Here is a 15,044-nt window from a genome sequence, read left to right as displayed (position 1 = left end):
TAATTCAACAAAAATATAATAATTGACTTTTAAAAAGTGGTAAAATACAGTATTATTAATAAAATCTGGGGTTTTACGTCTGGGAAGTATGATAATTAGAGACTCCATAGTGGATTGCTCCTGATATTTCTACTATCTGGTGTTTTTTAACGTGCACTCACATCACATAGTGCATGTTCGTATAGCATTTAGAGCAAACATTATGATGAACTTAGGACCATCGTATGAACATCCCAGAAATGCAGCCTTAATGTAGGGACAAGTTTTCGTCTAGACCAGTTGTGTTCATCAAGGAAAACATCTTTTGTGGGAACGTTTATGGTTTCCTTCAAATATTCACATTCGCCGAAGTCAGATTCATTTGCTTCCAGTTGGCACAATGAGCTTGACATCAGTTGTGGTAACCGAAGAAACGTGGACCCCACTAGCTGTCTTTCCTTTATATTCCTCCGATTTTACACGGCGAATTTTCACACTTTTTATGTTTGGTGTGCAGGTGTACATGTCATACAGACAGTTCATCAATATCTCGTTCATCGTCATCTTCGCGAACGTGTTCAACTCGGTGGGTGTCGAGCACAACTTCACCAACATGAACGTCGCTTTCGTCTTCCTCTACATGTCAGGCATGTCTGCATTCTCGCTCTTGAGCTCCACACTAAAAAGTAAGTACGCCCCACTAACGCTTTTGAGTGCGAAGCATCTCTTTGCACACTGCACTTTCGGAGTCGAGCCTGTTTATCTATCTATCTATCTATCTATCTATCTATCTATCTATCTATCTATCTATCTATCTATCTATCTATCTATCTATCTATCTATCTATCTATCTATCTATCTATCTATCTATCTATCTATCTATCTATCTATCTATCTATCTATCTATCTATCTATCTATCTATCTATCAAGCCGCCTACGTTTGGGTGCTATCATAATCACGCCCTTGACTTGGGGTGCACCAAAATTAGCATGGGAGGGTAATAAGGTTTGACGGATATGACGCGCTGATCATGATACGAATAATGTCACCATCTCGTCGCGTGCGTCATCAAACACATTCCAAAAAACAGTGGCACATATCCGGAGGTGGGTATGTGCCACTGGCTATGTGCCACAGGCAATAAGCATTTTATATCTGCCCAGGAACGGCGGAAACGCGCACAGGTAACTTTAACACTTGAGCTTTAAAAAAATTGCCATAGGCAGCGTTGACTGGACAAATTCAAACAATAAATGTCAGTGCCCCAGCAGGAATCAAACCCTAGCATTCTGATTGGCAATGAACTATTCTACTACAGAGCCACGCCAGGCATTAGGCATTGTTTTGAAATAGACCATGATGTTCGTGTAACGTCAATTGTGATTGCAGTACTCGCTATTTGATTTGAAAACATTACATATGTAATCCTATGTTAGAGTCGTCATGTTGCGTTAACGTAAATTGTGTCATTTGCTGAAGTTAATTTGTGTAGCAATGTTGAAAAATACCGTCCTCGAGCACCCCAGCGCAAATACCAGAGGTTCGTATCAGCTTACCGCTTTTGGTGTTGCTAATATCCACGAAGCTGTTGGTATCGTTGCACAACTGTAAACAACTGCTGATATAAAACATATGCGCCTGTTTAACGTACGTGTGTGCGTGGATTTGTATACTGCCGTCCTTCATGAAACGGATCACGTGAACACGTGGCCTGCGCTCTGCGGCGGCTGCCCACAGCACCATCAACCGACAAGTGAAGAAAGCACGCTCGCTTTCAACGTCATCTGTTGCAAAAAAAAATAATATTAACGAGTAATGGCCGGTAGACAAGCACTGCTAAATTGCACTTCAGTGCGTAGTCCACTGCCAACGTATCAAACGTTGTGCGCGACCATGGCGCAAGCTGCAGTAATCGTCTTATATCGCTCGAGGGAACGTAATCTAGCAGCGCTTGTCTACTGGTCTTGACTAGTTATCTTGCTTGGCCATAAACGACGCCAAAAGCGAACGTGCTTTGTTCACTTTTCGGTTGATGGCGCTGCAGGCAGCCACCGCAGAGCGCAGGCCATGCGTTCGCGTGTTCCCTTTCATAAAGGACGACAGAGTACATATATTTAGCGCCACTGCATAAAGTCTCACTCAATAAAAAAATGTAACACATTCACCTTTATAATGCTCGCTTCGCATAACATCAATTTCCAAGGTACGTAGGATCTGCGAATTTTTCTCCTCCCAATAGTCAGTCGAGACGGGAGTGGGGAAGAACAAGCCATTGAGTGAGTGAGTTAGTGAGTGAGTGCTCGATTGACCATATGTAGTGATAAGTAAAAATAGCGCTGTTGTTTTAGTTGCCACGTGAACATGTGTTTTTCGCTTCCATTACATATTCGTCTTTTCCTACAAAAGTGTAGTTGTTATGGAGTGCTTGTTCCATAACTTTACTTGCCTTGTTCCACTTTTTTTCGTGCTATTTTAATCCACCATGAATTACCGACTCACCGAACAATCTATATTATGAATATGTAAGGAAGAAAAGAGGGCAAGCGCTGCCTCTTCTCTTTCTCTCTATAATATCAATAACTCACAGCTATGAAGTAGGACGATAGTTATAGCGCGAGAACAGATCGACGAGAGTCGTTCTGTTTTCGCGCTACAACTATCGTCATGGCACACCAACTAGCCCAAACTGCGACGCTTCTATGAAGTGGGGGTTCAATTGTAGGTGTCCGTATATTAAAATCGTGTGACACGCAGTGATATTATAAGCATCGGTGAATTAGGAGGGTACAGCATGATCATGGTGTAGTTTCACTGCACGCACAAGGTGCGTGTAGCGATGGGTGGCCCGAGTGACAAAGCGCTTTTTTTTTCTTCATTCAGCGCCTCTGCTTATCCAGCATGCGGTCCACGAGCAGCGCTACTCTCTCTACGGAAAGCAGGTCTACTTCCTGGCACGAATCACGTGTGACTTCTTGTATGAGGTACGTTCCTTTGTTTGTTAATACTTATCTTTTTTGTGATTCGTCAATACGCCTTTGCAGGCAGCCAGTAATCAACTTGAAATGCTCTCTACTTTTTTCTTGTTAATTTTCGTGTTAGGAATTCAGCCGAAGCGCTAAAAGATGCACCCTGCGATACATATATGATTTGATGACGATAGGGGGTTCGGACATTTACAGAGTTTTTCTTCAATGCGTAGCACTAGAATCGACACATTTTAATTTTGTATTGAAAACAAGTAATGTGCTTGCAACAAACACAAAAAATTGCTTTATTTCTGTTTTGGTGGGACTACTTACCACAAAAAAAGATCTTAACATGTTAAAGTGCACGTTAGAGAACACCAGACAGTAAAATTTCGGTATTATTTCACTGTGGCCTGCTTCAAAATAATATCGTAGTTTGGTAAATGAAACTACAGAAATTAGTTTATGACTTCTCTGGAAACGACAATCACCTAGAATTTTTAACGTGGACCTAAATCTAGACCCAGGGTGATTTTACCTTTTCGTCATGCTGAATGTTCTACGATTGCGTACGTTAAAAAGCATCCCCTTCTTCCTGTGCTAATCGCCCGCCTTCATTCGAACGCAGCTCATGTTTTCGGTGTCATCAGGAATCTTTGACTACTACCTGACACATCAACCAAAAGAAGAGAGCCGCATCTTCTACTTCCTCTGTTTTGGTCTCCAAGTGTCTGTGCTGGGAGAAGCCATAGGCACACTTATCGGAACCATCTTTGACTACGAGGCAAGATCATCTATGCTTCATAGAGACAGAGTCTGTTAGGGTGGCTTCCTGATCTAATTATTTAGGGTGTAGGAGTACGAACACCAACGTTCACTAAATGAAGTGAAATTTTAGCAGACCAGCCACACGTACAATTTTTACACGTGAATCTGTCTATGTAAAGCTAAGTATAAAGTTTTAATCATTGAGACCATAGAATCTTTTTTTCTTCAGATAGTTGCAGCTTTGAAGATATAATCTATTTGACTGTCATTAGGCATATACGGCTCCTTTAAGACAGTGAGTCAGCGGCTTAAGCGCACTACACATACATTATCTTTGTTAGAAACGTATAACATTCAGATAGCGCTGCGCACAACTATGACGACAATTCAGCAAAAAAAAAAAACACTTGAATTTATAACAACTCCATTTGTGACCATTAGCTGTGTATTAAATTATTGGTAAAGCTCACATTGTTGTTCGAGCTTATCTAGGAACTGAATTAACAAAATTTCTGCGCGGAAGCAGTTTTTGTAACCAGCAAATGGTTGGTCGGAAGTAATATGAAGGATATTTTTCTAATATTCTAAAATTTTTAATTTAGTCAAACGGCTACTCCCCAATGAAAAATATAACTTCATGTATGCCATAGAAATTGAATAAAAGTTCATCTAGAGTACCGTTTTCAAGTGCTAGCGTTTTGGTAGCCATAGGGAGGTTCACTATATGCTTACTAGTGGGTCTGATGTAGTTTCTTTTTTCACAACTGTAAAAAAATGAAGCCACAGAAAAGCACATGAGACAGATACGCTTACCCTGTTTCACAAAACAAGTTGTCAAAACAGCCATTCCCTCATTAATTGAAGCAGTAGGAGTACTTTAGTGAAGCACACAACGGTTAAAAATACGGATATGGCTCTGGCTCTTACATGCATCAAGGCTAACTTTTCTTCCACGTTCGGTTTAGCACCTAAACCTACGTTTTCATTAAAATGCGACAATTCATTTTTCGTTTACATTATCTTGCTACATTTATGGTGTAAAATGCAGTCCATAAAGAAAACACACAAAATAGGGAGGACATGGGACAAGCGCTGTAGCGTTTGTTGAAGCACGTTTTTCTGTGTCCTCCCTTTTTTGTGTGTCGTCTTTATGCACTGCATTTGATACCATAAAGCTAAACAAACTCGCCCAGTTTTGTACGCTGCTTGCTACATTGTACCCTTTGGTTACAGTTAATACACGTGTCATTCACTCGTTGGTGCTTTTTTATTACCTCCTTTAGTTGGGCTGCATGGTGGCCGTCACAGTGTTCGTCTACTCGGTCACATTCGGCGGCTACTTCTTCACCAGCAAGCAGCTGGCCACCCACGTGGCGTGGCTGCCGTTCACGTCGTACCTTCGCTACGCGTTCAGCGGCACCATGACTGCCCTGTACGGCTGGAAGCGTGGCAACCTCACCTGTCCAACAGAGGCTAACAACACCTGCCCGTACGCCATGGCAACCGACGTTCTTGCCGCGTACTCCGTCAACGAAAGCGAGTTCTACGTCGACCTGGTAACGTTGTTCATCGCTATACTAGCCGTCTGGATGGTTGCCTGCCAGTTGCTCATCTTCAGAATCAAGTGGCGTCTGTGAAGCGAAACGAGTCGGGGCTGAATTTATAGAAACGCCCAACGTGGCGGCCGTTGAGCTCGTCGTTGTGGTCATGTTTGTTGACCGTGTGCTCACAATCTACCTATCTGTCATTTACGATATGTAAAAGAAGTGGTAGAATAAAGGCCTGTCTCTTTTTTTCTTACTGTTCATTGCACTGTATACTAGACGTGCAATTTCTCTGTGCTATAAACATTTCAGATTATTTAAAATATGTAAACACGCAGATTCGAGATATATATCCGGAGGTTTTAAAGTGGTGTTTGTTCAGCGCCTTTTTACCTTTCCCTCTCAAGTGCCAAAAAAGAAAACTTTGCAAAAGTACACTCACAGTTGTTCCCTCTGAGAGCTTTCTGACGTGTCCATTTACGTTTTGATGACTTACACATCATCCGGCGGCGCGTATGTAGCAAGCTATTACGTGCGAATGAAGTCTGCTATAGAAACGGAGTCAAGGCAATTGCGACACTTCATTACTACAATGCTTGCACGGCCACTCAATAAATTTTAACGAACGGCCATGGTTCTTCCATGCTTAGCCTACAAACTTATTAACGGAAGTAAGCGCATATCTACTAGGGCGTAGTAAGCAGATTCTGTGTATATTTTTATAATCGGCTTCAACAAATATTGTCTGTGACGTCAGCCATTACCCGTCAAGAAATTTTGAGACGATATAGCCGGGTCACCTGTCAAGCAGTAGGACGCACCTGACGTTGTATTCTTCACATACAGAATAGTACAAGAAATACATTCACGACGCATGTTGAGCAAAGGTGACCTCCGAGGCGAATTGTTGCTGCTGCCATTACGCGAGGTCGGAGGCCGGCAGCTGCCGCGGCTGCGGTCACTGCTGCGGAACGGTTGAGTGAGCTTCACTGCCACGGGGGGCGGCGCCCTCCAGCGGCGAGCTGACCGACCAGCTTAGGGCCACCCGGCAAGCCTAAGGTGCCACCCGGGTCCAAAGACTCCGAGCCGTCCTTTGAGGCACCGGCATCGTCATCGATGGAGGGTGAAATGGGACAGAGGTCAACTTCCTCTTCCCCCACCTTGCCTGATGGAAGCTGCCGGACATTTAGGGGCGAAGATCCTGAAGGCGTAAGCAAGTCCCGCGTTGTAGTAGGCACTGCTACCACTCATAGCGCTGGCTAGATGGCAATGTGGCGCTCGCACCACTAGTACTCGGATTGCTCACTAGATTATTCTACGTTGCTCGCTCCATTCTGATGCGTAATATATCGTGTGGTAGGAGACTGCGTTGGCCTTTTCGTTAAAATGCGCTCACTCTTGGCGCGCTTCCTCTTTCGCCGGCAGTCTGTGTGCTTCGAGCATGTGCAACGAAGAGAAAGCGGTGGAGTAGAGGGCTCGGAAAACGGCTCCAGCGCATGCTTGCAGTGTTTACATGATGATTGACTGAGCAAGATTTATGGAGAACTCTTGGTTTATCGATGTACCTCCGGAGCTTCGCCCACTCATAATGATCCACGCCATGAATATGCTGTGATTTTTGCGCAAAATTTATTATTATTATTTAATTATTTATTAATAATTCTTTCCTTCCTTCCTTCATTCATTAATTCGTGCCTTAATTTGTTCATTTATTCATACAAGCAAAGAAAATTACGCGCCAATTTTTCGTGATGGTTGTTATGAGAAATGGGACTTCACAATGTTCCCTGCAGCTGAAAACAGACGGATACACGCCAAAAGACAGGCATTTCCGCCACGTTTACAAGACGTCACTGATGTTAAGCTTTAGTATTTCTGTATAGTCAGTCATATAGATCACTGAAACCTAATTTGACTTCTGCATCAGACCTAAGCTGAAAGTGAAATTATTGTCAGTCGTTGATGCATAGCCGTTTTTTAGGCACCATTCTCATGTGAGCCGTTGAATTTATTTTCTGCCAAAGGTAATCTTACACCACAAAGGTAGTTCAAGCTCGCACTTGCCTGATATCAGAGCTCGTTAAAGAACCCCAGCTAGTCAAAATCACCAAGCCCTGCATGACGGCGTTCTTCAAGCATATCGTGGTTTTGGCACGTAAATCATATTATATTGTGTAACTTCTCACGAGCGCATCATTTCTGTGGCAACTCTGATATTTATATTCTTCAGACATAACGCATTTGTTGGGACGCGTATTGTATGAACAAGGAAGCCCTATTGTTTCCGGGCGCAGAGATTTTGCTCCTATGCAGCAGTTCGTGCAAAGAGAGATGGGTTTGTTGCATATTTAAGGACGCTGATTGAGTATGCAAATTATAGGGAGATTCACTAACGATGCATAATAAGTAAACAGCGTCCTGTAATGCAAATAACGAGCACAGACCTAAATAGGCGTGTTTTTTGCGTGAAGCGAATGCTGGGCAAGCCACGCGCGAACTTTTGGAAGTTGCACGTGTAAATCAGCTCTCGCTGCAAAAGTTCGTCTGGTGTGTAAAACGTCACGGTAGGCTACCTTCACGCTCACTACTACTTTTTTTTTCTTTCCGGTTGTCCTGCCAACGCGGCTGTGTTGACTAACGGCTTTTATGTACGTCTCGCTATCTGCATTATTTGAAAAGGCTTCGTAGGTAGACTGAGTCACGGATTTTATTAATTCCAAGTTTATGTTTTCATGCTTTATTACCTATCATGATATGTAAGCGCAAAACCATTTCTTATAGAACTGACTGCTCAAAACTATCAATACGAACTCTTCAAGGAAAGTATAGACATAATAACTCGTCATTATGATACAAAGAAAGTACAGCAAACGAACAGATATGTTGCCGCTGGCAGGTACCGAACTTGGAACCTTCGTATAGCATGTCCAATTCTGTGCCAAATGAGGTACAGTGGCTGTCATCCCCCAATCCGCCTCATTGTCTTCAAAATGAAGTGGCACCTGTGAGGTGGAACGTGTCAGTTCCCGATATACAGAAACACCCAACGCGGTGATTGTTGAGCTCGTCGCAGTGCACATAAATTTCGGTGTACTGGTCAGCACCGTTGCCAAGCAGCCATGGTGGAGAGTGTGGAACGCTCTTTTTTCTGATGTAGAACCGAACCTACAGTGGCACTATTCATGTATTTTGGCGGATAAGCGACCTACCCACTAACATTTGTAAGGCATTGTGTGCACTTCATTGATTCTGCATGTAGCTGAAGAAGATTGAGAAATATAGCTGAAAACTTTGAAGCAGAAGGAAGCATTCAACCACTCACTCGTGGCGCAATCAGCGCTGTGTGATGACTGGCCAATACTTTAATCTTCTGCCATGCTATATCACGTGAGTTATTGCGATTCCTTGCCCGACATGATGATGATGATGATCATGATGATGATGATTATGATTGATGTGGGGGGGTTTATTGTCCCAAAACCACCATATAATTATGAGAGACGCTGTAGTGAAGGGCTCCGGAAATTTCAACCACCTGGGGTTTTTTAACGTCCACCCAAATCTGAGCACATGGACCTACAGTATTCCCACCTCTATCGGAAATGCAGCCGCTTCAGCTGGGATTCAATCCCGTGACCTGCGGGTCAGCAGCCGAGTACCTTAGCCACTAGACCACCATGGCGGGGCGCCCAATATGACGCCATTATAGTGTTTTTTTTTTTTGAAAATGAGCTGCAAAAACCATCGTTTCTGAGTGGTAGAATACTTCACTGTCAGGTAGAGGGTCCAGATTAAAGTTTCAGTCCTGGGTGTTCCTTGCTGATTTCTATTGTATTTTTTATAATTATCGGTTATGCCACAAACGGTGACGGCAACAGCCGCGCCGTTGCAGTCACCGTCGCATCTCGTCGTCATCATGCTCGCCTTTGTCTTTTCCACACGTTGTCTTACAGCTCACTCAACGAGCCGCCATTCAATCTCCCGCCGAAACGCGCCTACTGTCGCACCGGTCTCCTACAACGTGTTGCGAGCCCACTTGCCCACACTATCACTTCCTCGTCTTCATTCTTTTTTGTGCAGCAACAGACTAGAACGGCCTTTCCAACGACATCACAGCCATAACCTGTTCTTCCACATTTTTCACCAGCATAGCACATAGCTTGGTACTGTATTAAAATATGGCTTTTATCTTTTCATGTATGCTTCACCCGTATGCATTATTCTTTCAGGGGGTTTTCAAAGAATAAAAATGAAATAAAACGAGACTTCTCAACGCACTAATGGCTTCCTAATAGCTGCTCTCTGAAATCTTTTTCTTTCCTTCGGTTTAAATATATTAAATATCTGATATTATTCTAACTACTCTTGACAGAGCCTTGTGACAGAAGTTATATATATGGTTGTTGACTGAGAAGGAGCCGACGGCTAAATTGAAACCATACGGCATTGCAACCGTATACTGCAGTCGCTGATGGGCCCTTTATGGTAGGCTACGTTGCGCGTATTTCTCATCGCACTACCATAAGGATCATTCAAACTTTCTTCGTGCGGGCTGGTCTATTTATTATGCCATATCTTTCTATGCAATTAGAATAGAACGCAGGTTGGTGCTCGAACGAACAAAACAAAGCCGGTTTGCTTCGAGGTTTGACCCTAGCGAAATGGAATACTCAAACGTACAGACTGCAATGGCAATAATGGAGCCCGGAGTGCAAAAAAATATGATTTCTCTATCGGTGGTCATTCATAGCTCTGTGGATGAGAAGTGTAGAAGTAGAAATAGCAGTCAGCTCGAGCATGCGATCACATAACAAATTCGTAGGAAAACAAAGGTATCTCTGTAAAATAATGAGGCCTGATGAGAAGAGTGCAATAGCCGCGAACAGCAGGAATTCGTTTCTTGTTCGACCTGTATGAATTAGTGTTCGTACGAAGCTAGTACTGCAGTCATATGCGTTTGTTCACTAGTGCGCGTGACAACATGCATTCTTTTGAGCACTAATATCCACGTGTATCATTGAGTGCGCTGATGAGTTTGTAAGCGTGCGCGCGTATACGCGAGAAATTGTGCGTTATTGAAACTAGCTAACAGTGTTTTTTTCTAATGAATATAGAAAAATAACCTAACTCATGGTTGTGGTGTTTCCTTTTTTTTTTGCTCCGAAGAATTGTGGGAGGCTAAAGCCCACTTTTCTTTGAGGTAAAAAATGAAACTTTACTTTCAAATTAGAAACACGACATGGAGCTGGTAGCTTGTGTTTCCTAGTCTGAAAATTTTATCGCGTAATCTGCATACAGAATGACAGCCATTACCTGCTGTCATGTTGGCAACGTTGCCTCAATTCAGATGGCGCCCATGCGATTGCGTTTGCATTGCCTACATCATGCGTGCTAGGATTGCTAGAGATATACGGTAAGAAGAATGCATGAATAATATTAGAGCGTATACCAGTGGAGAAACTCGATTTGTTTTTATTCATCCGTTTCCTTCACGTGCTTTATCGTGCCTTTCTTGTTTTTTCTGTCTCTCTCCACGAGGGAATGGCAAGGCCACATGTGCACAGGTGCAGTCAGACGACGATTTCGAAATTGGAACTGAAATGGGGATACCCTTGTTAGAGATTTAGGCACGGCTGCCAGTTCTCATTTTTCGTTTTTTTTTTGCCAATGTTTTGTTCTAAATAAGAGTAGGTTGAAGAAGCGGCTGTGCCGTACTTAAACCTACGTTCACCCATTGTACGAAACGAGTGCAACTTCGCATAAAATAAATAGGAGCGCAGGGTCCGGATCCGGTAAAACTTGCCGAAGAAAGAAGGGACGTTCTTGCTTATTTTTGTTTATTCTAAGTAAATTGAAGGAAAGGACAAACAAGCGCATATAAATGCAAGTTGGCAAAAATTGGGGCTCTGAACAGAGGCAAGCACTTGAGGTCAATGTAAGCAGCTTTCATGTCTGATTCACAGCTGCCACGCTTTTTCTACTCAAAAATAGACCGTAATAAAGAGAAGATCTTAATTCTGGTGTGTGTAAAAGAAAGTAACAACTTCGATGCAGAATTCTGAAGCCTGACCTGTACTGAATGCGCGGACGACTATAGGCCTAGAGTAAAATTACTATGGGTTATAGGCATGCACACCCCTTCCTGTTATGTCAAATATATGATGCTTACTTTGCCCTCCCTTCAAAAACACAGCTTCGAAAATTGGAGGCAGAAGGAGACACAGATCGCAAGAAAAGCGCTAAAGCACTGGTCATGATTAATTAAAAACTCTCGTTGTTGGCGTAACCCTATCTCGAGACAAAGAAATCAGATTTTGTCTTTCGATTTGAGACACTTTCGACCAACACGAAACGACTTTGGCTTTGTTTCATGAAAGCACATTACCGCTGCATCTAATGCCACTGCTTCCTCAGCTCTGTATGATGAGATCACATACTGTAAAATTTCATTGTGGATAGCTGAAATAAAAAATCAAATCCATACTCTCAATTCAATGCGACAACGCCACATGGATGACAAAAATCCTCACTGACATCAGAATTGTGACTTCCTGGGTCAACTAAAAAAATAACCACGGTACGCATTTGAACCCCTGTCAGCTTTTTGTAAAATCACTCTGCTGGTGACCCCTGTCTTATTTTCCCGTTTCTTTAAGGTACCGAAGTAAAATTACGCATCTTATCATGAATAACTTCGAATATTCAAAAACCAGCCCAAGTTTAACCTGTGAGGGCCTGCGATTGAACTGAACCATGACTTTCTTTGTTCTTTTTCGCTCTTTTTATTTTCGTCTCACGAATTTTAAACAGAAAACCCACTGACAAATGGTGAGCCACAAAGACCTTGACATGACGCTTGAAACTAAGACAAAATACATATTCGTACTAGAGTAAAACGAAATAAAAGACAATGTATAAAAAACTATTTTGAGAAGCTGCTGGGAATATAAAGTGCACTTTATTGTAATTACAGCGGCCAGGCTCACTTGAACTGAGCGTACTATTTCGGGTTCTACTTGAACCCCAATCTTTCCTTTTCCAAGGTTGCTCTTTTTTTCCCTGCTTCTTAGCAGAGTGAACACTCAGCCTCCGGGCAGAGGTGGCTGATTAAGTCAGCGTCGCACAAATCCGACGCGCACCCCCCTCTAGCGCAAGCAATGTCGTTCCTAATGAAAAGAATAAGCAGCATCATTGAGAGGGGTGAAGTGCACCGTAGTAAGACCAGTCTTTCACTTTCTTTCTTATCCACCCTTTCCTAATTGCCACTGCACTTTCAGCTGTACAAAGTTCCGCACTTTAATCACCACTTTAACCAACTCAATGCATTTGGATGTATTGGTAAAATTCACGTTTCTTTAACGCGATGTTTAAATTTGTCCTTTCTCGGCATGTTCATAAACGTGTAAGCTGGGCGTGCAACCACGAAAACCGTACTCGTATGGCATACAGTTGTATGCGCGCAAAACCCAGTGCTGTAATGAAACAAATATCTCAGCACAATAGTGACGGTAACTTCGGAGAATTCCAATATGTTTATAATCTTCTGCGTGCGCAGTTAAATTCTCATGGCTCTCAATTGCTTACCTCTTATCATTCAGTTCAGACGTTTTCTGTTGATCATATCAACTACATTTTTTTAAACACAAAGTCAAGAATTATAATTTTATAGCGCCCCTGCAAAACGTTGAACTTGAGTGAATACTACGTTTTGTTTAAACCTTATGGTTAATTCGAGCCATTGTATACCCATTTGGAACTATCTGTGTCGATCGTATGTGTACATAGCAGCTCTTCGGTTCAAACAACCGACGACAGTGGACAGCGGTGTGCTACCAAGAATAAGAAAAACCGAAAGGTTGTTCACGCTGAGCACACAATAATGGGGCGCGAACTACCGATGCTTGGAAAGAACAGTGCATATTTACGAAAACGACAGCTTACGCATGGGTAGTTCTGGGTAGTTCACGCATACCTTTCTTTCCTGTGATCTGGTATAGCCATTGCGTTTTCTGGTATAGCCATTGCGCATTGGCGTTCTCAGTAAAGAATTGCCACTGCAGATATTGTCTGATTATCCACGTCTCCTCCCCCTTTTCTCTTTTCTTTCTCTTTACGAGACAATCGGTAATGCTCCACGCACTGCTTACCGACTCCCGTTCATTCCTTGTGCACGCAATTATGACGCCCCCTTTGTGCCCTTTTTGTTATCCTCCAAGGTATGTCTCGATGAGGTAAAATGAAGACACGCACTGATCGAATGAATCGAAGCCTAAACGAGATTAAAAGTGTTTTTCATTGAATGTACCTGAATACGTCATGATAGTGGTGAAGCTAAGACAGAACGTGCCGAACGCACTTACGCATCGACCCACGGGTGAACAGTGACATCCAGGTCAGTCATCGAGCACTCATCGTGCCAATTAATCCCTGGTGCTGGGTAGCAGTCGCGACCCCTGGACGCCGATGTCAAATACAAGGTCGTAGGGAAAACTGACATAATCGGCTCGGCTCGTTCCCTATGAACTGTCGCTGATGGCATCAATCATATATTACTTTTTTTGAGAACGCTATTATGAATCTGAGCTCCTCAGTCACTATGCTTGCCAAACGCAAAGAAAGCAAGAAAAAATTTTGGTGGAGCAGGTCAATTTCCTGTTTATCACTATGCATGACATGCATATTATTGTTCAATGTTTAGAGAGTTGATGTTTCAAAGCTATCTCATGCTGCTGAATCATTGTAGACCACTCTGTAACGGATCTAGTCATCTGTTACAGAGTGATCTACAAGCAAACTATTTCGCGAATGCTATTAGGTCATCCTTCTCGGCCGTTTTGAAGTGCCCGAATCGTTTATTTTAATAAAAGAAACTACTTCCAGAATAAGCGCAATTGACTTATTGGAAAAAAAGAATTGATATAAAGGTTAGAACAGTATATTCCCAGCTGCGGCGTTTTACGGTTTCTATCGCCAGTTCTGACTAAATTCAAGTGCGTAGCCCTCACCCTACCACAGAATAATATTTATCATTTGCATATTTATTTACTTATTTATTAATAACAATTCCTCAGTCAATCAACTCAATAACTGTGTGTTTAAATTAAGTCAATTCAGCACTATTCTATACATTGCCCTGCATGTGAGTGCATCTTGTGTAAAAGTGTTTTCACGCGTGTACAGATGTATACGGCCTGCGAAGCTAACCGAAACCGACATCGTGCTTTCGGCATGAATATTATCGACCTCAATGTCAAAACTTGGCCCCGCTGTTTCTTTCGTGCTTATGGCAACGGGGAGGGGGGAGCGTTCCTGGGAGTGATGGCAACAATCGCGACCATCTCGAGCAGTCATTAACCGCGTTGGCCCTTGCGCCGTCTCATTCGCGTTTTATGTTTATCGCAGAGTGTTCTATACAGGCAACAGAACCTTCTAAATTTTATAAAGGGCAGTTTTGATGTCTCATGAAACAGAGAGACTTTATGTGGCAATCTTACTGTATAGAAAATTGTGCTTCAAAACTAACGGGCCATACTGTTCCTCCAAATACCAGAATTGAACGCCACTACTTGGAAACTCTAAGTAATTTTGTATATACGTCAACGCATAGTTTACAAAAAAAATACAATAAGCTCAGCCTCTTTACAGCAGATTAATAATACCAGAATGCTTCGGGTGAACTTGCAGGACCGTTTGTTGCGGAGAAGAATTGCCTGAATGTTTAATCAATCGATGTTGTATTATTTCCGTTTCAAGATCCACTAGCGAAACTTGTTATCTTGTATACT

At 42.6% G+C, this 15,044-nt stretch overlaps 1 protein-coding gene across 1 annotated transcript in view; it reads left to right on the top strand.

Annotated features, from left to right (window-relative positions):
• LOC119172592 (ATP-binding cassette subfamily G member 4) overlaps positions 1-5,511 on the top strand; it is a 29,576-nt gene extending 24,065 nt beyond the window's left edge. Inside the window, exons 12-15 of the mRNA XM_075892092.1 lie at positions 497-665; positions 2,862-2,962; positions 3,576-3,731; positions 4,999-5,511. Coding sequence (XP_075748207.1) covers positions 497-665; positions 2,862-2,962; positions 3,576-3,731; positions 4,999-5,352 — 780 coding nt within the window. The 3' untranslated portion in view covers positions 5,353-5,511. The remainder of the gene's footprint in view (positions 1-496; positions 666-2,861; positions 2,963-3,575; positions 3,732-4,998) is intronic.
• The last annotated feature ends 9,533 nt before the right edge of the window (positions 5,512-15,044 follow it).

This window comes from Rhipicephalus microplus, chromosome 4, assembly GCF_043290135.1.
Source record: "Rhipicephalus microplus isolate Deutch F79 chromosome 4, USDA_Rmic, whole genome shotgun sequence".
Classification (NCBI taxonomy): domain Eukaryota; kingdom Metazoa; phylum Arthropoda; class Arachnida; order Ixodida; family Ixodidae; genus Rhipicephalus; species Rhipicephalus microplus.
The sequence above is the reverse complement of the archived record's forward strand: the minus strand, read 5'-3'. Positions and strand labels throughout refer to the sequence as shown.